Here is a 27,242-nt window from a genome sequence, read left to right on the forward strand (position 1 = left end):
TATATTTTTTGGTGGAATCTTTAGGATTTTCCAGATATAAAATTATGTTGTCTGCAGATAGTCTCACTCCTTTTCCCCGCACTTTTGAGGCCTTGCATTTCTTTGTCTTGCCTAGTTACTCTGGCAAGGGCTTCTAGCACTGTGCTGAGCATAGGAGCAGTAGAGGTGGGAACCCTCGTGTTTCTACTCGTGTTTCTATTTTTAGAGGCAAAACTTCCGCTTCCCACCACTGATGTGATGTTAGCTGTGATGTAATCATATATGGCCTTTATTATGTTGAGGTACGTTTCTATTTCTAATTTATTAAATTTTTTTAATCACGAATGTATGTTTAATTTTGTTAGATGCTTTTTCTTCATTTATTGAGATGATAATATGATTTTTTTTTTCTTTCCAGTAAGGCAGTGGCACCCCACTCCAGTACTGTTGCCCAGAAAAGCCCATAGATGGAGGAGCCTGGTAGGCTGCAGTCCATGGGGTCGCACAGAGTTGGACACGACTGAAGCGACTTAGTAGTAGTAGTAGTAGTAATGTCACTTCAACTCATGTATTTGAACCATGCTTTCAGGTATAAATCCCTCTTGATCATGTGTTAATATGTTATTGAGACTTTTTGTGTCTGTATTCATGAAGGATATTGATGTGGTAGTGTCCTTTCTGGCTTTGTAAAATGGATTTAGAAGTGTCCTCTTTAGTTTTTTGGAGTAGTTTGAGAAGGATTGGCTGAAGCCTTTTCTAAATGTCTGGTATAATTCACCAGTGAAGCCATCTGGTTCTGGACTTCACTTCACTGGGATAGTTTTGATTTCTGATTCAATCTCCTTATTAGTAATTGGCCTAGTCAGAGTTTCTATTTCTTCCTGAATCAAGCTCCTAGTTTATATGCTTATAAGAATTTTTCTGTTTCTTCTAGGTTGGTCAGTTAGCTGTTGTATATTTGTTCATACTAGCCTCTTACGATTGCTTGCATTTTTATGGTATTATTTTTAGTATTTCCTTTTCACTTATAATTTTCCTGAGTTGGGTCCTCCTTTTTTCCCTAACTGGTCTAGTTAAAAGTTTGTTGATTTTGTTTGTCTTTTCAAAGAACTAATTCTTGATTTAGTTAATGTTTTCTATTGTTTTCCTGTTATTTCACTTGTTTCTGCTCCAGTCTTACTTCCTTCCTTTTGCTAATTTTTGGCTCAGTTTGTCCTTTTTCTGGTTCCTTAAGGCATAGAGTTAGGTTGTTTATTTGGGATCTTACTTCTTAAAATAGGCATTTTGCTGTGAACTTCTATTTTAGAACTGCTTTTGCTGCATCCCATATGTTTTGGTATGTTGTGTTTCCATTTTTAAGATACTTTTACCATGTAATTTCTTCTTTATTCTATTGGTTGTTTAGAAGAATGTTACTTAATTTGCATGTTTTTGTGAAATTTTCAGTTTTTCCCTCATTATTGATTTCTAGATTCATACCATTGTGAGCAGAGGAGACAACTTGATATGATTTCAGTCTTCTTAAATTTGCTAAGACTTGTTTTGTGGCCAAACATGTCATTTATCCTAGAATATGTGTTCTTGAGAAGAATGTTGTCTACTTTGTAGGATAGAATGTTCTATATATGTCTGTTAGATTCATTCGCACTACAGTATTGCTCAAATTCACTGTTTTCTTATTGATTTGCTGTCTGGATAATCTATTCAAAGTTAATAATAAGATGTTAAAAGTCTCCAACTGTTATTGTGTTGCCATATATTTTTCTTTTAGCTTTTTTATAGTATTTGCTTTATTTAAGTGCTCTGACGTTGGATGCATAAATATTTACAGTTGGAAAGTTATGACCAACCTAGATAGCATATTCAAATGCAGAGACATTACTTTGCCAACAAAGGTCCGTCTAGTCAAGGCTATGGTTTTTCCTGTGGTCATGTATGGATGTGAGAGTTGGACTGTGAAGAAGGCTGAGTGCCGAAGAATTGATGCTTTTGAACTGTGGTGTTGGAGAAGACTCTTGAGAGTCCCTTGGACTGCAAGGAGATCCAACCAGTCCATTCTGAAGGAGATCAGCCCTGGGATTTCTTTGGAGGGAATGATGCTAAAGCTGAAACTCCAGTACTTTGGCCACCTCATGCGAAGAGTTGACTCATTGGAAAAGACTCTGCTGCTGGGAGGGATTGGGGGCAGGAGGAGAAGGGGACGACAGAGGATGAGATGGCTGGATGGTATCACTGACTCAGTGGACTTGAGTCTGAGTGAACTCCGGGAGTTTGTGATGGACAGGGAGGCCTGGCGTGCTGCGATTCATGGGGTTGCAAAGAGTTGGACACGACTGAGTGACTGAACTGAACTGAACTATCTTTTTGATGTATTGACTCCTTTATCATTACATAATGACCTTCTTTGTCTTTTTTTTTTTTTTTTTTTGCCGTTTTCAGGTTAAAGTCTTTTGTCTGATATAACTATAGTTAACCTTGGTTTCGGTGCTTCCCTGATAGCTCAGTTGGTTAAGAATCTGCATGCAATGCAGGAGACCCTGGTTCGATTTCCTGGGTCAGGAAAATCTGCTGAAGAAGGGATAGGCTACCCACTCCAGTATTCCTGGGCTTCCCTTGTGTCTCAGTTGGTAAAGAATCTGCCTGCAGTGTGGGAGACCTGGGTTTGATCCCTGAGTTGGGAAGATCCTGTGGAGAAGGGAAAGGCTGCCCACTCCAGTATTCTGGCCTGGAGAATTCCATGGACTGTACAGTCCATGAGGTCACAAAGAGCTAGACACGACTGAGCGACTTTCACATTCATTTCAGCCTTGGTTTGGGGCTTCCCAGGTTGTTCAGTGGTAAAGAATCTGCCTGCAATGCAGGAGATGAAGGCATATGTGATTTCCATCCCTGGGTCAGGAAGATCCTCTGGAGGAGGGCATGGCAACCCACTCCAGTATTCTTGCCTGGAGAATCCCATGGAAAGAGGAGCCTGGTGGGGAACAGTCCAGAGTCGCAAAGAGTCAGACATGACTGAAGCGACTGAACACACATGTGCCCTTGGTTTGTTTGATTTGCTTATGCTTTACTTGAAATAATTTTTTCCTATCCAATCATGCTCAGTCTCTCTGTGTCATTAAGGCTAAAATGAGTCTCCTGTATTGTTGGATTTTTCTGTTTTTAAGGCATTCTGTATCTTTTCTGTCTTGAAAAGTATCTGCTGAGAATATCTGCTGATAATCTTATCTTATGGGGTTCTCTCTTATGTAACTTCTTTTTTCTTGCTGCTATTAATGATCTTTTGTCTTTGACTTTTGACAATGTAATCATAGCACCCTGTTTGGAATAGTTTGGACTTCTTGTATCTGGATATGTACTTTTTGCCCCAGTTTTGGGAATTTTTTTTTTTTTGCTTTACATATAACTTTTTAAAGAAAATATATTTTTTTGCTTTCAGCATACCTTCTGTCTCTTTCTCTTCTGGAATTCCCACAATGTGAATATTGTTTCTTTTCATTGTGTCCCATAGGCTTTCTTCACTCTTTTTCATTCTTTTTTCTCTGACTGGATAATTTCACATGTTCTGTTTTCCAGGTCATCGATTCTTTTTTCTGCATGGTTGAGTCTGCTTTTGAAGCTCTCTATTGAATGCCTCAGACAGTTTTTGTATTTTTCAGCTCTAGTATTTTTGTGTATTTCATCTTTTTAGATGGTTTCTATTTCTGTTGCATTTCTCATTTTGTTAACTTATTTTGTTTAATATTTTCTTAATGTAATTTAGTTGTTTTTATTTCCTTGTATTTCACTAAACTTTTTGAGGGGGATTATTCGACAGTTCATAGGTCTTTATTTCTTTAGGGTCAGTTATTTGAACTTTATTGATTACTTTTGATAGTGTCATATTTTCCTGATTTTTTATAATCCTTGATTCCTTACATTGATGTCTGTGCAGTTTGAGTAAGGGGTCTTCTCTTCCAGAATTTGCAGGTTTTCTTTGGTAGAGATAGTTTTTACTATTAGCTCATTTTAGGTTTCTGGGCATATGTCCTTGGACAGGTGGCGCCTGATACAAGGTTTAATTTTGGTGCTTTAAGCTGTGAGATGGGATAGTGGTGTGTGCCACTCGTTGGGAGCAGCTGGCTGGAAACACTAGCTTGTTCTCTGTCCAGGTGAGGCTGTAGGATGGGCTTTGTGGTCACCTGGGTTCTCTGGTCAGGCTTGGGTACTATACTCAGCTGTAGGTGGGGCTAAGAATTAGCGTCTCTGCAATTTGAGGACCTGAAGCAGGCAAGAGTGTACACTGAACATTCTGGTCAGATGATGCCACAGGCCTTCCTCTGTGTATAGGAAAAGCCACAGCTTTCTGGGCAAGTGTCACTGTAAGTAGGGCTGTTGGATGGGCTGTGCAGCTTCTGTGTGCTCTGGTAAGACTCTCCTGTCTAGCAGGTTGATGGCTGTATTCAGTGATAAGTGGGGCTATGAATTAGTTTCTTTGCCTGGGCACAGAAGCAGCAGCTCCAGCGCCACTCAGGCTGTTTGGGGTCTCGGCTCAAGCTTACCCCTGTCTGGCTGAACAGGGCCTCTGGCTTTGCTTTAGGGGTGTTCAGCTCTGCCTACCTGCCTCTTGGCTTGAGTGTTGCTGGGTTATACAGCAAGTTCCAGGTGTTCTCACAGCTCTTTCTGTCAGGTGGGGCTGGGGTTATGCTCTGCAATATATGGGCTATGACTCAGCTCTCTGGCCTGGGTGGAACTGAGTGGGCCCACTTTAGGCAACTCCCAAATTTTCCAGAACAGAGTTTCTGGTGTGGGGTTTGTGGGGTGAGGGCCATGCCCTGAGCAGGCAGGGCAGACTCAGCTCTCCTGCTTGGGTGAGAGCAGCCCAGGCTATTTGAGGCCCTGGGTCAGGCAGACCAGCACCCTGCCGAATTCTCTGGTCACTCTACCCCACCCAGCCAGGAAGACATTGCGTCTGAATAGCACCAAGCTCAGTGAAGGACTAGTCTGTGGATCTTCAGTCTATAATAACCCTGCTTGGGTACTGTGGTGACACAGTCCGTTCAGACATGTTGTGGGGAGAGAGGGTTGTGTTTGGACATCTCCTCTTGCTGCTTTGAAGAGGTTCTCCTTACTTGGCAGATATGCCAATCAAGGCAGACTCCTGGAAGCAGGGCCATGGACTACTTCTCTTTGCACTACCCGCCCTGGCCTGAGTGCCTCACATGGGGTAGCTGCTTAATACCTGTCTTTTGAACAAGTGACTGTTGAGTGGATTGTGTTCTATCTTTGTGGTAGCTGTTGACAAGCTGGGACACATCACGTAGATTCAGGTGCATTTCCCGGATGCCTGGAGCCACACAGCATCGGGGCAGCAGCACGGACTGCCTGCCTTCAGGGCTGTTCTGATGAGTCAGTCGTGGTGCTGCTTGTGGGCTGCGTGGCCCTTCCAGCTCCGGGCCTAACCTGGCAGGTTGAACAGTGGCTGCAGCTGAGAGGGTGGAAGGGTGCTGACCGCTTCTCAAGAGTGCCTTGGCAGTCAGTGCCTTTACTCATAGCTTTCTATTGAATTGTACTCGGTTTAGTGGTCCGATCTCTTCAATATTAAACATCTAGGGATAGTCCCTAGATTAAAAAATGTTCCCGAGAGGGTTCAGAATTTAGCTTAGGAAAAGTTGACAGTACTGCTCAGGGAGTTTGACCTAATTACAGGAATGTCCTTCCAGTCAGGACCGAGTAGTGATGAGCTCTGTGGCAGCAAGGCAGAACCTGTGTGTTTGGGATGCACAAGCAGATGAGTGTTCCTCGTCCCCATCTGTGCCCCAGGCCTCACACAGTGGCTCCTGACTTCGACCACCAGTTTCCACCATCCTCATCCCAGACTGTAATCAGATTTCTCTCCACAAATATCTCCTGAGTTGTCCGCTTAATAAGGAATGCTTCTCCCAGCCCTAGCAAGACCGCCTGCTGCATTCATCCGTCCACCCGGTGGTTCTGAACACTAACTGCATGGCAGGCACTGTGTTGCGGCACTGGGGATACAGAGATGAATGAGACAGTCACCGCCGTCACAGCTCGCAGTCGAGCAACATGTAAACGCACACAGCAAATAGTGAACGTCATGATGTGTCAGACAGTGAACTATGGGAACACAGAAGCAGTAGAGAGATGAGGGAGGGAGAGGAAGGAGACACTGATTCCGAACAATAAATACATGGCACAGAGCCTAAGTAACAGTGACCCTCTCTTAGGACTACCCCCATCTAAAGCAGTGAGTTTTAATCTTTGTGCTTTTAGTAACAAAACTGTGTTTCTAAATAAAATTCTACTTGGATCACCAGTAATCAAAACAAACAGAAGCAGTTAAGCTGGGCGTGGGGTGAAGTGGTTTAGAGAGCTCTGTGCTGGGCCTCATCCAGGCTTCTGAGCCCTGGCCCTGCTCTTCCTGAGGTGCTGAGAGACATACTGGCTCTGGTGCCGCAACTGAGAACACAAGTGCTTTGGAAGGCTTGTTGCAGGCATATCTCCAGGTGATTTCTGTCATTCCCACCTAGGACCTAAACTGGAAAGCTAGGCTTTTCTTTTGGGTAAGAGGTACGCGAGTATAATACTTAGAGGTAGGAAGGGGTGGACTCCAGCGGAGTGTCTCCTTTCTGAGAATGGAGTTCTTACCTGGGGCTTAGGGCAGCCTGCGGGAGGGCCTGCCTCTCCTGGTTTCTTGCAATGGGCCTTGTTAGTGCACAGCCACTGTTCACTGGTCGGCCTTGCTGAGTACTTAGAACATGATGGACCCTTAGCACAAGTGGTTTGTAAACACTGGCTTAGTTAATCCTTCTCACAGCCCTCTGCACTTGGCATTATTCTTGCATCAGTTTTGCCAGTGAGGAAATGAAGACACGGAGAGGCTACATGGGTGATGGGTGCTGGTGCTGGCATCCCCATGGAGGCACGTGGCTCCAGAGGGCATCTAGGCACGTTCTCCACCTTGCACACCAGCCTCTAGACTGAGGGGCCACCGCACATCTCAGAGCTGGGGATTTTTATTTGGGGCTTTAACTATAGTTGATCAGTTGCAGATCACAGACCATGTCTTATGTGTATGTATGTAATGTACATATAGTTTTTATTTGTAAAAACATCCTTCAGATGTGGGCAGGCAGAAGTTGGTGCCAGGTGGCTTTGCTGCCAGTAGAGAAAGTTTCAGAGAAATGGTGCCTTCCCCCTAAAGCAGCTCCCACCTGACAGACCCTCATGCCGTTGCTCTGAGCTGGTCCCCAGCACGCAGCTTTTGGCCGGTGAGTTCTGGAGCAGGGATGATGGAATTGGGGCTGCAGGCTCAAGAGGGGCATATTGGCATTCATCCTTTCTTCCCTGAGGCTCAGAGTCCATCTTCCCCATTATTGCCTTGGATGTGTCCTTTTTCACAAAGAGGATGCTTTCTAGCTATGAGACTGATGGTGAAGGCCACCCATTCTTCAACACCCAAGCCCAGTTCATGTAGACCAATGGTTTTCAAAATATTAACCTTTTAAAAACAGAATCTCTGCCTCAACCTTAAACTGCATGAGCTCCAGCAAGTGCATCAACTTTGGCCCTGGTACTTTGGTACCCTTGACTGTTTCTCTGATCTCTCACTTTCACTGGAAATTTTGGTTTTGGTCACAAATATTAATTGGAGGTTTAGGGTGGGAGGAGGCAGAGACTGGAAGAAAAATTTTGGATTATCTGGGGATTTTCATTGACTGTGCTATCTCTGTCCCTCATTATCGGGGCTGAATAAGGTTTGTTTTATAAAGGATTAGCATGCCTGTGCCATTTTGCAAGTAGAAGTTTAGGACTTTTTCTTCGAATCAAACACTAAGCAAGAAAAACAAATCTAACACAAAACCTCAAAGCAAAAAAGAAAATCCAATAGAAAATGCCATTCTGTTCAGACTTATGGCCCATAGGAAAAATATCAAAAATATTCCTTCAAAGGGCTGAGCAGCAGGCCTCCCATTTAAGCTTTTCAACTGTTATAGGATGTCTCTCACATGTCACTTTGAAATTTTACCCTTCTCATCCTGAGTGATCAAACCCCTTCTCTTACTTTCTTTCATTTTGCAGTCCTGAATAGACCCGCCATTGCTCTCCAGCAGGGTATGGTTTTAGTGTCATCTCATTTTGGAAAAGCATTGATGCCAACCAGCAGTATTCTTGGATCTGCCTTTCTTTCTCGTCCCCTTTCTTCTGAGCCTAAAGAGATCACATTCAGAAAGGCAATGGGGTTTCCTAGGTCAGGGCAGATTCTGGATGCTTTCCAGGGGTCTCTTGGTGGTGAAGGGATTGCTTTCTTCTGCTGCCTCAGATTTGCCATGGCCACCAGTAAGGGAATGGTTTTCCAGATGTCTCTCACTAAAATACACTTGGAAGAACTCCCCCCACCCCACTCCATTTTGTTTCCAAAGTCAGTTTATTAAATATTAAGTCATAAAGCCAGTGATTATAATTTTAATGAAAAATATCCTGTATCACTCAAGACAGAAAAGAACAAAAATACCCCTTAGAAACACTGCTTTGAAAAATAGTTAACATTAACTTTACACACAACAGAATCCTTTCTTAAGCTTTATTTAAGAAATCGAGTACTATATAGTTCAATATATATAAGACACATCCAGTATTGTGTTCCTGATAGCAAGTGCATAGATTTTGTTAAGATATCATTTTCACTCGATATAAACGTTTCATGGTCACATGAAGATAATATTCCCAGTGATTTTGCCCAAGCATGAGAGGAGAAAACAGAACACAGCAGAAATAGTGAACTACAACAGAGATGAAAAACAAAACAGCGAGTTAGCAGAACAGTCGATTCCTGATAAGTGAATAAGCTGATTGTTTGGTCACAATGTTTTATTCACTTATCAGGAACGATTCACAGTACATTAATGTTCACTGTGTTTCCTAGCCCGCCAGCCCAGAGTGCCCGCCCGAGACTGCTCAGAACTGCTGTGGGCTGTGCAGACGTGTGACTTCTGTCAGCAAAGTCAGCGTTGACAGGTCTGTCGTGTCCCAGTGTGGTCCGTGCGTGGCAGGCAAAGACGCCTTGCTGACACTGCAGTGTTTTACAGAATCAAGAGGGCAAGTGTGAATTTAAGCAGGGACCGGCTTTACATCATACGTGCTTAAGGGAGCTAGGACTTGTGTCCCCTTCTTTGGAGAATTATTGTTTTCGTTGTTTTTCCAAAACAATAAACAATTCTGGTTTGTCTTTCCCTTCTTTTACTTAGCAGGAGTATTTTGCCTTGTGCCAAATGGTGGATGTAGATACTTGTATGACTTAAATATTGAAAAAGTAAACACTCGCATCTTGGAAAGAGTTGATCACCCTCTTTACACCCTTCTCCCCTCCCTCACACCCTCCACCCACGCCAAAGTATTTACGAGAAAGAAAGGGAAATCACACCCTTAGCGCTCTTTACCCCACTACTGTAAGCAGTGGGTTTTCAGAGGCAAACTGATGAAGGCTCTGATGAGGTTTAAGCAGAAGTATTGGCAGGAAGTCAGCTCCCATCTGCGCGGGTCTGGAGCTAGTGGAGGCTACTTCGCTGAGGTGTTTGGCCTATGTGGGAAACTGCCTCCGCCTCAACCCAGCCCCTCTGTGCTGTGCCGCCAACTAGAAAAAAGAGGCTAGGGCTCAGAGGGGCTGCTGAAACCGGAGGGCGAGGGGCCTGAGCACCTGCAGGGAGGACCTCGTTGGCAGCCAGGGGATGGCTGCCGGTGCCGGGTGGCCTGAGTCAGACAGAGTTTGTGCGTCTGAAGAGTTGGAGGGAGAGATCAGACAGGGAGCAGACGTCAGTGGAATCTTGTAAGAGCACTTGGAGAGCAATCAGATTCCTGAGCAGAAGAGATGGGCAGAAAGGGAGGAGGGTCTGTGGCTTCAGCTTTCAAGGGCGTACAAGGAATGGTTTTTTCTCTAGTTTTCTACCTGGGGTTGGGCGATGGTGAGGGACAAGGCTTTCTACAAAGTATACACTTTCAGGGGGGCGTGTGTGGATGTATGTGGCAGTCTTGGTTTTCATGTGGAAATGGATGATGTATTATGAAGACTTGGGCATGAGAAGCTTTACCTTCCCCTCCCACCCAACCGGACCGGGTAGAGCTTCCATTTGAGCCTTTGCGAGTATCTCTCTTCCATCAGTTTTAATAATTAAAGCTGCTCCTGGGTTCAGCTAGCTCTTGAAAGTAATTTACTTTTCTACACATAGCTATTGATTGATGGCAACGCATGGATTTCAGTTTAATACCTTTCATATCTATTCACCAAGTAAGTATAGTTTCTTCCCTTAAGGAGCTCACCTTTTTAAAAAAAAAAGTGACTTGTTTCTGAGAAGAGTTTGATGGTAATGATAGGCCTTTGGACTCATGGTAGATAGAAGAAACCCCAGCGCTGCTGCCTCTCTTCTCACGTTTCCTAAGGTTATGCAGCAAAGTGGCAGCCATTGTTATTGAGTGTTAAGAACTGCGTACACATATCAAGAGAAGAAGAGAGGAGCAGAGAGCAGAGGAGAAGAGAGAAAGTGCAATGTACCAGTGTGGTCAAAAGACCGGACAAGGTCTTGGCAAATCTGACTCTGCAGGCAGTTATGTAGGTGGACCATAGACGTAAGTCTTGGAAGCAGTGGTTAAAATAGGCTGTTGTACATAAATCCGAGGTGGCTGGTGTGTAGTTCCCCTTCCCCAAATCAGATATTCACTTAGGTGGAATCGACTGTATCTTTTTACACAACATATAGAAAAAAACAGATACGTGAAACAGTGAGGCGTGTAGATGTATCACCAACATACAATGACTGCCAACAACACAACACTCAGAGAGAGAAACAAGTATTAGGAAAATGGTTTAATATTGGAGACAGAAGCAAAAAACTGCATCACACAATAACATACGTTACAAAAATAAGTTTGACTGTTTCAACTACACGGTTATGTTCACAATGAGGACAGAAGAATCAGAAAAAACTTTGATCTAAACAGCAAAAAAGCAAACCCCTAAAGTTTTAACTAATACATTTATCCACTTAAAGTGACTGAGTACTTCTAAATCTAATTACCTTATTGTGTAACTGCACAATACAGAATAAAAAGTGAAACTTACCGCTGTATTTTAAGACAAAATTCTAATGCTAGATATAAGCAAAGGGAAAAAAGAAATCAAGCCAAAGTTTTTAATTCTCAAAAGAAAAGCAACTTTCTTTCTATCAACCAGAAATCAAACTTGAAATCAGTCTTTGTCAGGGGGCCCACTAGAGTAAGCCACAAAAATTTCCATTTTTTTTAATCTCCAGTATAAAAAGTTCCACTGGTACAAAATGCAGAAGTACAATCAGTTGTAGAAATAGGAAAGCCTGCGTTTTTTTTTTTGGCTCAAATTCCATCAAACAACAAAATCCAAATGCATCAATAAACAATACTCAAATGGTCTTACAGTTTTCCACTAGGTTGCATTAACTTTGGCTTTTCTCAGACAATATTTAAAAACTATTTTGTAATTCTAAACAAAATATTATTAATCTACAAACAATTCTCACAGCACAAAAAAACATACATTTTTTGTATGACATTATTCAAAAAGGTAATGAAACTACAGGTTTTTTTAAAATTTTATTTCTTATTAATTAGCACTTAAGATAATTAAAAACAAACAGTAAAATGAATCCAGAGTAGCACAAGCCAAAGAACTATAACCCCTATGGTGAAAGAAAGATGAACTTGTTACGCCTTTGAGGACTGCCATTTGATCGCAATTCTCTAATTCAGTTTAAAAATGACTATTCTCTACACTTGATTTAAAAAAAAAGCAGTTTCCCTGTGTGTTTTCTTCTGGCACAGGCCCTTCGCACCCTTGCAGCTTTTTCCTTTTGATATTAACAGAGAAAGTGAAGAAAAGGACAGCTTGTCTTTGAGGAGGGTTATCTTTTGAGCAATGAAACATGCCCCCCCAGAAAAGAAAAAGGACCTTCCCCCTAATGGTACTGTCTTGGTTGCCTGCAGAATAAACACTTAGCTCTAAGCGCCCGCCCTGAGCCTCTTGTTGAGTGCACTCAGCTCCTCTGGGGGAGGTGGGGGAGCGGAGGGGAGGAGGAGGGCACTGGAGCACTTCTGGCTTCAGTGAAGTGGGGGAAGATAGTTTAAGGTTTATGTATAATTGATGAGAATCTGAATGAAACAGTCTAGGAAATTCAGATGGTGTTGTCTTGTGTTCTTACATGTGTATCTGTTACCACCGTATCGTATATACGAGAGAGACGTGTGTGATAACCTTTATTATTCAGCTGCAGGAAGTACAAAATAGCCCTCGAAGGATGAAGGAAGGCCCCAGCAGTAGTAAACACGTGTGAGGATAATACAGGTCGTTTCATTTTAAGTGCATGTGCTGTAAGAAGGAAACTTTTTTTTTTTGCATCAATAGAGGCTAGTCCTTTCCCTCCCAGGGCTATCACATCCACACACACAATAAACCAAACAGGGTGGTCAGTGGGAAATGGAGGAAGTGGAGCCAGCAGTTTCTGAACTCCTTTACGAAACAAGCTTCCAAAAAAGGTAGGAGTTTTGAGTGGGTTGCAGGGATGACTTGGGGTTTGTCAGGACAGCAAGAGACCTGTTCACGTGAAGTCAAAGAAATATGGCACTTTAGAAAATGGCAGCAGGAACTGGTGCTGGGTATTTGGTCAGTAACTGATGAAGAACTGAGTTTGCCTTGAATGGTCAGTCCCCTGTAGATGCATTCAGCTCAGAGGAAACAAAAAGGCAGGGACAGGATGGTCAGCGTCTTAACTCCAGACACGTTGCTCATTCAGAGGTATCCACTGGGGTCGGACAATCCCCAGCACAATGGCTGATAAGAAACATTACCTTGGGAATAAGAAACGAAAGCAGAATCCCTCCAAAGACTACCCCATCATCACAGAATGGTTTACCTGGACAGGTGCATGATGTTACTGTAAACTGGAACATACCGCTCACCTGACCTCAAAAGCAGACTGAATTTAAGGTTTATTTAGGTGCTTGACTCTATCTACCGTTCCCGTTTATCTCGAAAACTCTCTTCCTTTCTTTTGGATCTCAACCAAAGGATAAAAAAGTAGGAAAGACAGAAACAACTGAAAGATATATGCAGAAAAAGAAATCCAAATTAGAAACACCCCAAAACAAACAGAAATTATGACAGTATAAAAAGTTATCAACATTCCAGATAGCTCTGGGTAGAAAGGGTTAAAAGTTCAAAACTTTCTCACCTTAGAGGTTTCCATATATCATGAAGAAAATACATTGTGAGGTTGCCGTCACAGCATTGATGTGCAGAGTGGTTAAAAAAGTGAGACATGGGCACTTATACAATGTCTTACAAAAAACATCATAGAGAAATAACAAACAATAACAATTTCAGGCAACAAGACCACAGGATAGCAAGTTAACAAACTTTTTAACCTTTTTTTTTTGTTGTTTTTTGTTTTTTAAATATTAGGGATTTATACAAAACACATAATAAAATACCCATGTTATCAAATTACTTCTCACAAGAAACACACTGAAGCTCTAGGAAGGAAGTACCTTTGGAATTTGGCACTATATATTTTCACTTTTTTTCTTTAAAAGAAAAAAAAAATCACATTTTGCTGAACACAAACACATCTAAATAGTCCACAATTTAAAAAAAAAATGACATCAATGCTTTACAAGCCAACACAAAACTTATTCTGGAATAGGATTTTTTTTTCCCCTCACATGAAATTTTTTTTTAAGCAAACAACTTTTTTTTTGAAATTCTTTTTTGTTTTAAGTAAACCAATTCTAAACTTGTCTTATCAACAAAGAACATTAAGACCATAAGACTCATGATGAAACCACAACTTAATTCACAGAAGCACCAACGTAACACAGTTTACAGTAACCTTTCTCCTGTACATTGAAACAGTATAAAATATAGGTAATTTCATGTGCATTAAACCATGGATTGTCTAACTGTGAGTCAGTTCAGCAAAAGGTGACACAAATAGGTAGCATTTGCCCCAAAACAGGGTAAATATTTTTCTTATACTAATCTACAAAAGTGGTTCTATATATATATCTTAATGAGAAAGTGAGCCACCTAAAATGGCCTTATCAAAAAACTTTACACTGCCTGAAAAATGTAAAAACTATTACAGACCTCTAGAGACTTAAAATCAGACAGTTTTTTTCTCAAACTGTTTTTGGAAGTAGTCTGTTAGAAACCAACATTCTGTGTCCCTGGACACATATTGCTATTGTTACCAGTGACCGGGAAGAATGCCAATCCCTGTATAATACTTTCAAGTCTGTTTTATGAAAAGAAAGAAAAAATAAGAAAGAAACATTTTTGCCACAGGTTTTTTTCTATAATTAATTTGTCTAATAATAAATTTCAGTCTTGCATGAATGCAGCAATGTTTTTCACATTGACTTCCCAGAATTCATAGCTAGATGAGGTCACATGCAAATTTCAAAGGTCAAACTAGATCAAAGGTCAGTAGGAGAACCAAATATGATGTGAGGTCAGAAAGACATCAGAAACAATGACGGGACGATGAAACTTTTTTGAGACGCCACAGGGACATGCTAGGCAAACGGTGAACTAACGGGCATGAAGATGTCTAGGGAGAAAACAGGGAGAGTAAAAAGTTACACAGAATCTACGCAGCAGCAACAAAATCACTCTTCAGGGTGCAGGAGAGAAACTAATGCAAATCTTAGGTCATTAAGGAGTCTACCAGCCATCCACATAATTTGCATTTCTTACACTCTTTATCCACAACACAATGGAACCCAAGAGAATCCATCCGGAGAGGGAAAAGGGATGGATTCTGGGTATTTTGGGGTGAGGGACTGGCAAGGGATGGGGAGAAGAGGGTCCAGTTTCAACGAATGTAACAGACGGGAAAGTCAGACGACCAAACTGTAAACTAGATAATGGAGGTTACGAACAAAATCATCAGACAGATACAAACACCGAGAGGATAAAGCATGAACTTTAGGCCCAGGGTTCAACGGTGAAAAAAAGCCCGTTCCTAGAATGATTCCTCTAGAGACTACTTCAGAAGAATCTAGCTAGCACAGAGAACTGCTCTTCAGGTACCCAATAAGTTAACAGTAGGCAATAAATAGCTTCCATTATTTCTGAGGCAGTAAAAATTTTGTACAAAAATAGAAATGCTTTTTTTACAAATAAAATTTACAGGCCTGTGGCTTTCTTTTTTATTTATGTATTTATGTATTATTTATTTATTATTAAATTTATCTTTCAAGAAACATCAAGTATTTTCACTCATTTTTAATTTTTAAACCCTGTAGCTTTAAGAAACAGATCTCTAAATCTTTTTTTACATTAATCCTTTCTAAAAACTAAAATAAAACAATAACAAAATAGACAACCAGTGTAATAATCTGACCAATAAACGTCATGTTTCTTTGAACCCTAAAATAAAATCCTACTTATTAAACCAAATGTAGTGGAAAGACATTTTGTGTTGTTAATTTTAAGTGCTTCTCTTGGCTTTTCTCTGGCGCTATGCCACCACCTTACCCTCTATAAACAGCTGGCGCCCCCCTGTGGGGTGGGCGTGGGCAGGAGGGGCGAATTCTCCAGGCAGTGCTCTGGGGCACAGGGGTCTCAGAGTTAGAATTGCACGTTAGCCTTTGTTTGCCTTGTAAATTCTCAAGATGTCATTTATTGTATACGTGTTTTTCTTAAAAAAAAAAAAAAAAAAAAAAAAAAAAAGCCAAAAACCCCCAAAACAAAACAAAAAAGGTTAAAGGAGATTCAAATTGCAAAACAAAGGAGAATACAGTGGCACGAGTGGAGGAGGATTTACTTGATAGAAACAAGGTAGCCGAGTTTAGTTATGGCGAACTGGGTGGGGGGCGGGAGGGGAAATGGAGGCCTTATTGTAAAAATAACCGTCTCTCTTGGTAAAGTTGGCAATGTGGTCCTCCTCTGCCTTTCCTGTTGAGCCCAGGCTGGCTCGTGGGACTTACCCTAAGAAAGCTAAAATAAGAGCAGGGAGCCTCTGGGGGAGGATCAGTAAGGTTTGCTGTCGTTTTTGGAGCGCTTCAGCTGGACCTTCAAGCGTTTCATGCCAATCTGAAAGCCGTTCATAGCCTGGATAGCAGCTTGCGCAGACACGGGATTGTCGTAGCTAACAAAACCTGGAAGACACGAGGGGAAGAAGGGCGGGAATCAGGATGGAGAGGCAGGGGAGCAGTGCAGGGTGGCTGGAGAATGTTTCTGCAGGTGGGAGTGACGGGGCCCAACCTGGGGGCTCGGGTCAGCTCTACTCAGTTCGCGGTCGTGGTTTAGGGGCAGCACTGGAAACATCCACTGTGAAGCAGTGGAGGTGACTGGCTATCATGAGAACAACCCCCCTCTGCAGAAAGCTAAAATTCACACAGCACTGTCGTGAGTCAGGTTAGTCTGTTGACTAATTCCAGTCAAATCTGTTTGTGCCTTAGAATCCTCCTCCAAGAGTCTCCAGTATATCAGTGCATGCAGGGCCCTCAAAGGGCTCCAGGCCCCAGCCAGGTGAGGTTTAGAGGCACGATAATTAAGGGAAGGCAACTGATGTGCTGCCAAAGACCTGGACTGTTTTCATTCCACTTCTCCCTGGATACAGGATGGGGTCAGCGAATTAACTCTAGAATAATTTGTACTTGATTTCTACCAATTGGAGCTATTACTGAGAGGAACCTAGGGGCCCAGGGGAAATGTTGGGCCATTCTCTCTATCTCAAGTTCCATTTTCAAAGCTCCACTGAATTCACTAGAATGGAAATTGCTACCTTGTATATCCCCAAGTGTTTCTTGGAGAATAAATAGTCTAAACAGCTCAGGGCTTAACAGCCATCCTAACACATACTTCCCACAATTTTTCTCTGTACCAACACTCAGATGCCTCTGACAACCATCCAAGCTCTGCCAAGACCTAGATACAGAATTCTGACCACATGGTTTGTTTTAGCACTGGGGGTAGGGGTTACTCGCCAAGGCTTCTTCAGTTAATGCTAGTGCAGAAGTGTTGCCCCTACTTACTTTTGTTGTTGGAAGAAGTTATACTGATTGGATTTCAACTCTGACCATCCACTGTTCAGAAGGTTTTATACCAAGTTTCTCCATCTACTAAGGAGAACATTCCTTTACGAGTTAGAGGAAGAAAGGGACACAAATATACCCTTAGCAGGTAATAAGAGGCGTATAGTATATAAGGCAGAATAGCTTCTCATAGGCTGGTTGTATGCAAAAAGATGGGTTTAAGTTTTTATTAAATTTAAATTCCCAATAAATGTGATCTTGGATCTAAGACTTTGCTGATACTCTTCTTCTACATCTTAATCCAGAGGTAGGAAGATGATTACAAGAATGGAAATGCATCAAGGGTGAAATGGATAATGAAACCTGGCCAAAGCTTAGGATAAAGAATGGGGTATGGCTTATGACTGGCAAACCTGGGACCCCAAGAAGCAGTCTCACTGAGACACCTACATGTGGGATGCTGCACAACTGAAAACCCAGTGCCCAATGCTAAGTACAGTCGTCTGCTACGTGTTATTATACACACGGTGGTTAAGTAATTTGTAGGCTGACTCTTTTCAAGACAGTAAATATTTTCTCAAAATCAAACTGCGAAGTACAACCCTTTCCAATCACCAAATAAGCTCAGACACTGTTTAGTGATGAGGACCTTAAATGTCTGGCTGGAAGCCTGGGGCAGGGAAGCTTCCGGTGGTGAGCTCTTACAAAACACACGTGCACACCCTCTGTAACAACTTACTTTCCATTTCATTCTCATGAACCATTACAAGGGCGTTTATATACTTGTAATGGGTTCAGGCTAACAGCCTTTCCACTTGGATAGAAACAGTGACTTTAAATGGCTGACACACTGATTCCCCTAACAACAGAGGCTTCAGACCTTCCTGGTGACGGCACAGAAATTAGAAGGATGTTATGATAATGGAATTTTAGAAGCCAAAGCACTCTCTTTAGACGGGTTGCCCCATTACCCATCAGCCAAATACCAAGTCTGAGGTTCTGCCTCTTTGAGAACCACCCCACCTGTTTTTCTTTATACCATGCACTTCATTTTCCACTGGCCCGTATCTGTTCTACTTGATCTTGTTTTGTGCTGCTGTTAGTACCTACGGCGGATGTGAGTCATTAGATTGGACGAGTGAATAAATCAACTGTTACACCTCAGACTGGGCCAGGACTTGCCACGGGAGGCACATATACCCTAGACATTTGAGCCTCTAAGCTACTGTGGGAGACACAAGGGTTCACAACATAAAACGAGAACTAAATTGAATGAACGCTCACCTCTTTTGTAAAACATTAGGGCATGCAGGGAGCCTGCCTTCCTCTCTCTGGGAGCAAAAGTCACCCTGGGGAGGCAGAGTCCAGGCTGCCTGGAGGAGGAGGCTCTGACAGCTCAGGCCACCACGGATCAGGGCTTGTCCAAGGTCCTGAGAAGACCTGTGTCTCCAGGGCACTCTGCCTGCCTAGGCTGTGACTGCAGATCCCACCCACCGCCAGACCACAGCCTCTCACGCCACCATGAGCTAAATCCACCACCGTCCCTGTGCCCGTGGAGCTGGGGCTGTGGGGGTGGCATGTGCACTTAGGTGTGTGCGCGTTTATGTACCACCAGACGCTGGACCATAAGCCCCCAGCACAGTGTGCTGCCCACACCCACAGCATCCGAGTCACAGTGAAGGGAGTGGGGTTCGCGCCAAGTGTCTGTAGCGCCCCTCTATCAGGACAGCCTCGACCACCCTACAGTCTCTAAACCATACTTCCATCTGGTGAAGCTCGTCATCTAGACTATAGGGCCCAGAGACCGATGTTGCTCTACAGTGAAGACGTTAGTTCCCAGTAGTGAGGTCCCTGCACAGTACAATATAAAGCATCACCTCCTCTGTGGGCATTCAGTTTCCCAGATCTTTCCTTTTTATACAGCCCCTTTTCCTCTTCCGGTTGAGATGACTTTGCCTAGTCTGCTTAATGGATCTAGAGGCCAGGAACCACCACACACACTGAAGGCCCTGTCCTGGCATCTAGAATACTGCCCATTGTACTTTGCCTCCCAGGACTCCTTACTGGGAGCGCCCTGTAATGTTCTAACTGGGTTTCTTTTGCATACCAAAGCACTTGCTCAGATTGGTCTGTTTGTCAATGAAGACTTTAGCAGAGATAACATTTCCAAAAGGCATGAACATCTGCAGGATGTCCTGGTCTCCAAACTCCTGTGGAAGGTGGTAAATAAAGAGGTTTGCACCCTCTGGACCTAAAGAGGAAAGAAAAAAAAATCAGAGTAAGGTATTCGTCACTTCTTAGCTTCTTAGGAATGTTTTAACAACAGATGGGCTAAAGCACGTGGCTTTCTCTCCTGTTAAATGAGAATGGAAACAGACAGATGTCCAGTGCTGGTATGTCTTTTAGGATAGGAGTCATGCTTCATATATTTCTGATTTCCAAAGAGACACCGGTTAAGAATGGCATCCTTTTCATCTATAATCTGTGGGTCACATTTGCTTATTGCGCGTGAGCATATTTTCAGTCTTCCTGGGTGTGAAGGTAGCAATCATGGGGTGAAGGGGAGGGCAGAATTCAGGTGTGGGTTTTTCCTGAGTGGCTGTGTTTTGTAGCACATAGTATATGCTGTCTTTTGGAGAGAGTATCCTGTGTATTCTATGCAAATTGCAGCAATTTAGACATAATGGATATAGCAGTAATGCTGCTTGGATTTCTCAATCATTTACCTAATTATCCATCCAGTTTTGATCTGGCAAATCGCTTAACACACAGTCTAATCATCATCTTTATTAGAAGTGACTGGCAGTGAGTCAAGGCAGGGAAAAATAGGTAGCCAGAGTTTCACAACTGTGATCAGAAGGATGTCCCTGGGAATTAGCCTTGCACACTGAATGTACGAGGTACAGAAGCTGCTCAAACACTAAGCTGAGCTTCACTCTTAACCATCACTTCCAGAAATACAAGGAGGAAGGGCAGAACAGGGGAGAGCTTAGCTGTACCAGAGAGGAAAGCTCTCTGAACTTTATTTCCATTCCATTCTCCCATCTCTAACTCCCCGCATAAGAAGTATCTGCAGCTTAGAGAAAGCAAAAAGGAGGGACTCCCAGTGACCTGATGCCACAGAGTCACCTTCTAATACGTAACAGGTAAGCATGCTTTCCAGGTCAGAGGGTGCTCGGGGGCATGGCAGATCCTTCTGCAGAGGTTCTGGGGAAGCCCCGCGGCTGGACACCTCTGGGATGTTCTGGGCATGGTGTCTGGGAAGAGGGGAGCTCGTCCAGCTGGTGAAGTGGCCAAGCCACTGGTTCCTGGGACCTGAACTGACCTTCATGGGAGAAGAGCCAGGACTGCCTGTGCCCCTGGGAAGCCCCAGGGGACAAGGTGCAGTGGGTCCCCAGGGGCTGTGGGGAATACATCTATCTGAATGGGTTGAAGAAAAATAAAACTGGGGTAAAAAGAACTTTGTAAAAATATAAAGGATAAACATCTTTGCAAAGAAAACTCAAAACAAGTTTCTTTCCACACACACAATCATAGAAGAAAAAAGTATTGTAATGTAGGGAACTTTTCACAAGGAGAGATCTTCTTGGAACAAATTTCTGAAGCCACAGAGATGAAGCATTTCCTTTTATTTATGTGTTAATGAGGCTACTTTAATTTTCTGTGTTGCTCACAATTTCCAAGGGCATAGCCAGTGCAAGAGATGCACTTTGTATTTAAAGGGACACAATTACAGGGTTTAGGTCCCCAGATGTTTCCTGGTTAAAAAAAAAAAAAAAAAAACTAAACTAAAAGAAGTCAACACACAAAACATGCAGAACCAGAAGCCGGGAGATGGATGTTCTCAGAGCCACCAGGCAGCGTGCAGCAGGGGGCCTGGCACCGCCCAAACTGGCCGTGCTTCTGAATAAAAGTCCAGATGAACAGTGAGAATTAATGGGACCCAATCTGAATTGCAAAGTCATCTCACCTCCTCAAGCCCAGGGAGAAAATGCAGTTTTAATGCACTATGACAGATTACTGGCTGCGCACGGCAGCCCTGGCCTTCTCGGATGCAGTGCCTTCTGAATGTGTCTGGGCCAGACAGGGGACCAAGGACATAGGAAGAAAGTAAATAAGCCCAAGGAGGCTCTGTCTTCCCCCTCATCACCAAGAAATAACTTGGATTTTGCCAAAGTCGTTAACACAAAAATGAGAAAGAGGTGACTTGGTATGGAATATCTCTTTAACATTCAGTGAAGGCAGCTACTGCCAGAGATGCCAAGGGCAAAGAAACAATTTTTCGAGGGTTCACCCTCTGTATCTTCCTCCCATCTCCCTTCAGTAAGAAACCTGCTGATCAACCACGCACTCCTTGGACTTCCACTACACCTGACTGACTTGCCAGAGCATGTTGAATTGTGTCATTCATTGGTCCAGCTGCCTGGCACCCGAGTTCTTATTTCTCACAGGGCCCCAGGGCCCCTGATGCAGCAGGAAGCACTGGGGGTGCCAGCGTCTTGTTGGGATCTGGGGGCTGTGTGTGTGTGTGTGTGTGTGTGTGTGTGTGTGTGATGCCTCCTGCAAACTCAGGGAGAGGAAGGTGTGAAAGAGGTCAGAGGCTATTTAGGAATGGCAGGAAAGGTGATCAGGAATGGCAGGAAAGGTGATCAGGTTGCCTGAATTCAGATCTGTAGGGATGCCTAATGCTTCAAAGTCTTAGCTGGAGAAGTACTAAAACCATTTCTTTACAAGGCCAGACTGGTTCCCTTTCCTATGGGAAAATATATACTAGGGTACATGACTAAATACATCCGGATGACTGCGCTCTCTTGATTAGAGAACTAAGGAATAGGAAATCTAAAACCCTGTTTAGCAGTGGAATTCATCGTGGCATTTTTCTTTCCTTCTCAGTACTACTTGCCTTTTAAAGTATGTTTTAGTTAAGCTAATGTCGTGCTGTGCTTTGTCGCTCAGTTGTGTCTGACTCTGTGACCTCATGGGCTACAGCTCACCAGGCCCTTGTCCATGGGGAGTCTCAAGGCAAGAATACTGGAGTTTGTAGCCATGCCCTCCTCCTCAGGATCTTCCCAACCCAGGAATCGAATCCAGATCTCCCTCATTGCAGGTAGATTCTTTACTTCCACGGTAACAGATGAGGGTGGTAGGAAATAGCCTGTGAGATAACCATGTCTTCGGGAGATACCAGGAAAGCCAGTTCCCCCCCCCGTGCATCTGAGTGCTGGTCACTTCCCCGTCAGCCAGCAGGGATGGCCTTGGGGCAGACCGTGTAACCTGGATCCCATTAGGCACCAGCAGACTAGAAAGTTAGTGGCCACCAGGAAAAGATGGTTTAAATTTGTTGAGTACATGTTAACAGAGTGAGAAGATGATGATCAGAAGAGACATACGAAAACATGGGAGATTAAAAAAAGACCTGACCCGAATAATCCCGAAACAGCACCAACAAAGACTGAGCACTAACCCATGTTACTGGTAGCCCGCACACCTAAATATAAGTAATCTGGGGAGACAGTATTTATTCTGAATTACTTTACATTAATCCCAGAGGGTTAATTATTGCACAAGCAGTGCCTGAAACTCAAGGCACAGAAATTCAGGGCTCTGAGCTGGGGTGAAGCAACTTCGGGGCCCAGACTCTCCTAAGCCACTAACTTTCTAGTCTGCTGGTGCCTAATGGGATCCACGTTACATGGTTTGCCCCAAGGCCATCCCTGCTGGCTGACGGGGAAGTGACCAGCACTCAGATGCACGGGGGGGAACTGGCTTTCCTGGTGTCTCCCGAGGACATGGTTATCTCACAGGCTATTTCCTACCACCCTCATCTGTTACCGTGGAAGTCAGACCTCAGAAAGAGGGACTGCCACACAGGCTTTCCTTGGGGAAGCTGAGGTATTTATGGCACGGGGTCTCCACACACCTGGGAAAATGCAGCTGTCTGAACAGTCATGAGAGCTTTAAAATAAACTACAATAACATCATAACTGAGAGGAAAGAGAGTTGAGAGAAACTCAGATTTTCAAGTTCCTTCTATTTTGAATGCTGTTTACGGATAAACAGAAAAAAACCCTTAAAAAAAAAAACAAACAAAATGACACGATCTTTAGAGTTGTGTCCCTATTACAGTTCCCAACTTGACAAAGTAAAACCATTCTACTTCTTATTGGAGACCGTGTTTAAAGTCAAAGTCTTCAGACAAAAACCAGTTTGGAACTATGGGTGAGGATAGAACGAAAAGGAATTTTAAAAATGTCTTCAACACTTTCTTATCCTTGCTTCTTGTATGCAAAACAAGTCAGAAAGAGAATAAATATCTCAGTGCAGATTTTGCTTTACAAGCAACTTCAGTCAGGAAGAAGGAACCAAAAGGAGGAAAGAGAGAAACCCTCCCTATTTGGGCCAGTTCATTAACTGCTTTATAATTAGCCTTCATGTATTCTTAGCATTCACTTCCTGATGTTTATTTTGCCTTATTGGCAGAGAAGCAAGGCAATCAATCACTTATTTGCTTCCCCAGAAGACCCTGACTAAACAAAGACCGGGTCGATCCTAGGAGTGGATTTCATCATTAACCTGGACAACATCGCCAACTGCAAGGCCAGCTTCCCCGTCACGCCCAGGGGGGCGTGGACCCTGCAAAAGCCGGTGAGCCCCCAGGACGCTGCACTGACGACTCGGGGTTCTTCTAACGAGGAGTCTACGTGGAGGGGAGAAAGGAGATGGCCCTTCTGATTCGGGAGAGGGGGCTCCTGGCAGCGGTTTGGCCGCAGCAGCTACCAGGTAACTGCGATATGGCACAGAGGGTGGAGGTCCAAGACAGCTAGAAAACTGCAACAGAGTGTTCAGGCCTGTCGGATGTCTTAAACCGTGAGCAGAAGAAATGAAGAGGCCGCTCTTCTTAGGACAGCGGCTTATCACAACTTCCCTTGGGACTCTGCTCCGGGGCCGAACGCTGCCCGCGGGCCGGGTCGGGCACCCACCTTCCTTCTGGCTGCCGGCGGCGCTCTGCTGCTGCAGCAGGCTCTGGCTGTACAGCGTGGGCAGCGCCGCGGCCGCGTACTGCTGGATCCCTGAGTAGGCCTGGGTGAGGGCGTCCATGGTGCCCGCCGTGCCATTCGTCAAGCCCGTGGCGCCAAGTCCTCCATTCAGAGCCGCCATACCTGAGAGCATTTGAGCAACTTTACAAAAAACCCAACAATAGAGAAGAGAAACAGCACTTTTCATTAGTGCTTTCCAAAGGAAGTCAGAGAATCATTTGACACAAGTACGACAGCAAGTGCATGCAGCGAGCACACCAGTTACACCAACGTGAACTTAAAGACAAAACCATGAAGGAACAAGTCATAAATAATGGCAGACATACAGACAACCACCACAGCCCCCTGAGCGATGGTGAGCCTCACTCACTAGGCCAGGGAGCGAATTCTCCGAGGCACTACAGGTGGGCAGTTCATCTGAACTCCATGCAGGGTGCTACTGGCAAGACTGGGGCTCTCTGAAATAAGAGCCTTCTGCTTATAGCTTGGAAGCACATAAGAAAAAACATTAGTGGCAGAGGCCTGTGATCTGTACACTTAACTCTGTTTACGGGGTCTTGAGGAGCCATGGGATGGCCCAGGGGTTGAGAAAGCAAAGGACAGGATGAACCTTCTCACCCTAAGCTGCCTGATGTGGAAATGGCCGGGAAGATGAGCGCTGTACTCAGTGAATCGCCAGTTCCTTTGACTGGCTTCCTAAGCAGCTGAAGGATGCTGTTGGGGATGAGGACCTTAGGGAGAGTCTTGCTGATGAAGAATTAAGGTGCAGGAAAAAATGCAGCTCCCTCCCCTCATTGAGGAGGACTGAAGCCGCTTATTCAGTATGAAAGGCTAGAAAGGGGATGGGACCATTCTCTGAAGCAAACACACACACGCGCCCAAATACTAATTAGTGCCCATGGAACTGGGATTTCCATCAGAGAGAGCATTCCATGCCATGTTTTCCAGTTAACTGAAGTGACCCTGCGTCTGGAGCTGGATCTTGGCTATTAACCCATGTGAACTGGGTGGCGGCCAGCACACTTTTGATTTTTTTCCTTGTCTCCTGGCTGCTCTTTTGCTCTGTTATGGTTGCTGACTGTGTCACTTTTTCCTGAATACTGAGTAAAAACAAGTATACTTTAATAGAGTGTGAACTTTTCAATGAACTCAGGAAATGGAAGAGGTGACATCATAATTCCTTTGAGTTCCCTTTACGATGAAGACTTTTTTTTTTTTTTTTTTGTAAAGATCTGTTTCTGCAAAGAACTCAGTGAAAACATTAATGAAAATCGAAGGAATTAGGGCTATTGATTAAGGATGTTAAAATAGCAAAGATGATTAACTGAAAAAAAAACTGTAATAAGCAGTCTGGTGAGAATAGAGGACAGCAAAATAAGGATGCTTAGCTATCATACAGAGGAATCAGATATCAGAATCGCCTCAATATTTCCATGCATACTTTTGCTTGCCATCCACAGGACACAGGGGAGAGGGGACAGGTACTTACTCCATCATGCTCTGTTCTTCTGACACCTTCACCTCTTAGAAGATTACACACAAGACAGGAATGAGAGCATGGCTTAACCGTGGAGGAATCTCATGGTGCCTCAGGGCTGGCATTCTCCCTGGGGGGCTGAGGGGACAGTGCTGCCCCTGGGTGATGTTTGGGGTGAGGGTGGTGTGTCCAGGAGAGCCTGGGGGTCATGAGCATGGAAAGCCAACTTCCTGAAAAAGGAAGTGATTTCAAGCAGCTCTAGCTGATCCCAACTAAGCTCGGGAGGCGCTGGCCAGCAAAGGCCTGCTGACTCTGCTTCAGGTTTCTTTCCATGAAGGAATTTATTCTGACCGTTTCTGAGGTGTGTGTGCCAACGCCAAGGTGGAATGGGTAACTGATCACCAGGCAGAATTCAAAGAACCATCAGAGAAGGATTTCAACTTCTGAGAGTTATTCCTGTTGATGATTTAATGTTATTCTATATTAAATAATCATTATATGACATTAACACTTGTCAGTTCAGCTGCTGGTATTTGATTCCACCTAAGCACTTTGGACAACAGAAATAGAGGTTTGAAGGTTAACTGCATAAAATGCTTCCCCTTCAAAGAACAGGGCTTTCTTCAAAAAAGCCAAATGGATTGATCATTTCATCCCAGTTTAATCGAGATTCCCACAGGTGCTATTTGTGTGAGGAAGGCTGGAACAAAAGGACAGGTGTGGCAAGCTCAATGAGGGTGGGAAGGCCTCTGCAAATGGTCTAGCGATGAAGTTAGTGCACTTCCTAGTTCAGCTGTTAGTGACACCTGCCTCACATAATCCAGGAGGGAAAGCTCCTGTCAGTGAACTGCCCATGTTCCTTCCTTCTCATCTTGCCGTTCTGCTTTTAGCTTTAGAGTAGTGTCCTCCGGTTTAGTCCGTCCATCCATGCATGAACTTACACAGGAAGAACAAGGATATGGAGCTCAAATGGCGTAGCTGCTTGTTTACTAACCAAAACTTCTGTTTTGTGGGGAGATGAGGAACCCTCTGGGAGGGAAGGGGTAAAATTTGGGAATTAACTGGATCCATCTACCACCTACTTTGTCCCTGGCTCCTTTGTCTGTGGAAAAGAGTTGGTTCTACTCAGAACCCCAGAAACCTCTCCTTACGATGGCAGGGAATGGTTCTTAGGTGCAGTGGGGGAGCAAACGGTAATGACACGGAAACCGCTCTAGTGGCCTCTGCCCAGGTTCCCGTTTCTTGACTTCCTTTTCTGAGGACTGTCCAGTGGGACAGGTGGCATCACTGTCTGTGAAGGAACGGTCTGAAGGAGGACCCTCTAGGTTAGGTTTACTCTTGCTGTCTGAGAAGCAAGTATAAGCTCCAAGACAGTGTTGGGATTGTGAAATAGCTCTGATGGTAATTCACCCCAGCAGGCAGAATGTAGTTTTCTTTGTGCATGACTTTGGGTTTAAACATTTTCCTAGTTCATACTGTTTAGCAGAGGTTATTTGAGACTAGAAACAGTCTTAATTTCCCATGAACTATACACCTATGTTTATCCAGTGGCAAAGTATTTAAAAAACACAACAATAAAGCCGTTGTTCTTGCCAGAAGCAAAATTGAGTAACACAGACCCCACACAAGAACCAACCATGGTCTCTCTGCCATTCAACAGAGTCCCTCCCTAGCCGCTCACGGTAACA

The 27,242-nt window shown here is 43.8% G+C and overlaps 1 protein-coding gene across 7 annotated transcripts in view; it reads right to left on the bottom strand.

The window, feature by feature from the left end:
- Positions 1-8,546: 8,546 nt before the first annotated feature.
- The window catches only part of CELF2 (CUGBP Elav-like family member 2), a 559,335-nt gene continuing 540,639 nt past the window's right edge, over positions 8,547-27,242 (bottom strand). For 5 of the 7 annotated variants that reach the window (XM_070380896.1, XM_070380900.1, XM_070380898.1 and 2 more), the window contains 4 exons: positions 24,021-24,218; positions 19,148-19,291; positions 15,991-16,161; positions 8,547-14,609 (listed from right to left, as the gene is read on the bottom strand). In XM_070380896.1, the coding sequence (XP_070236997.1) occupies positions 16,034-16,161; positions 19,148-19,291; positions 24,021-24,218 (470 nt within the window). In that variant the 3' untranslated portion in view covers positions 8,547-14,609; positions 15,991-16,033. The remainder of the gene's footprint in view (positions 14,610-15,990; positions 16,162-19,147; positions 19,292-24,020; positions 24,219-27,242) is intronic. The other 2 variants (XM_070380899.1, XM_070380901.1) reach the window with 1 other exon arrangement.

Source organism: Bos mutus, chromosome 13, assembly GCF_027580195.1.
Source record: "Bos mutus isolate GX-2022 chromosome 13, NWIPB_WYAK_1.1, whole genome shotgun sequence".
Lineage (NCBI taxonomy): Eukaryota > Metazoa > Chordata > Mammalia > Artiodactyla > Bovidae > Bos > Bos mutus.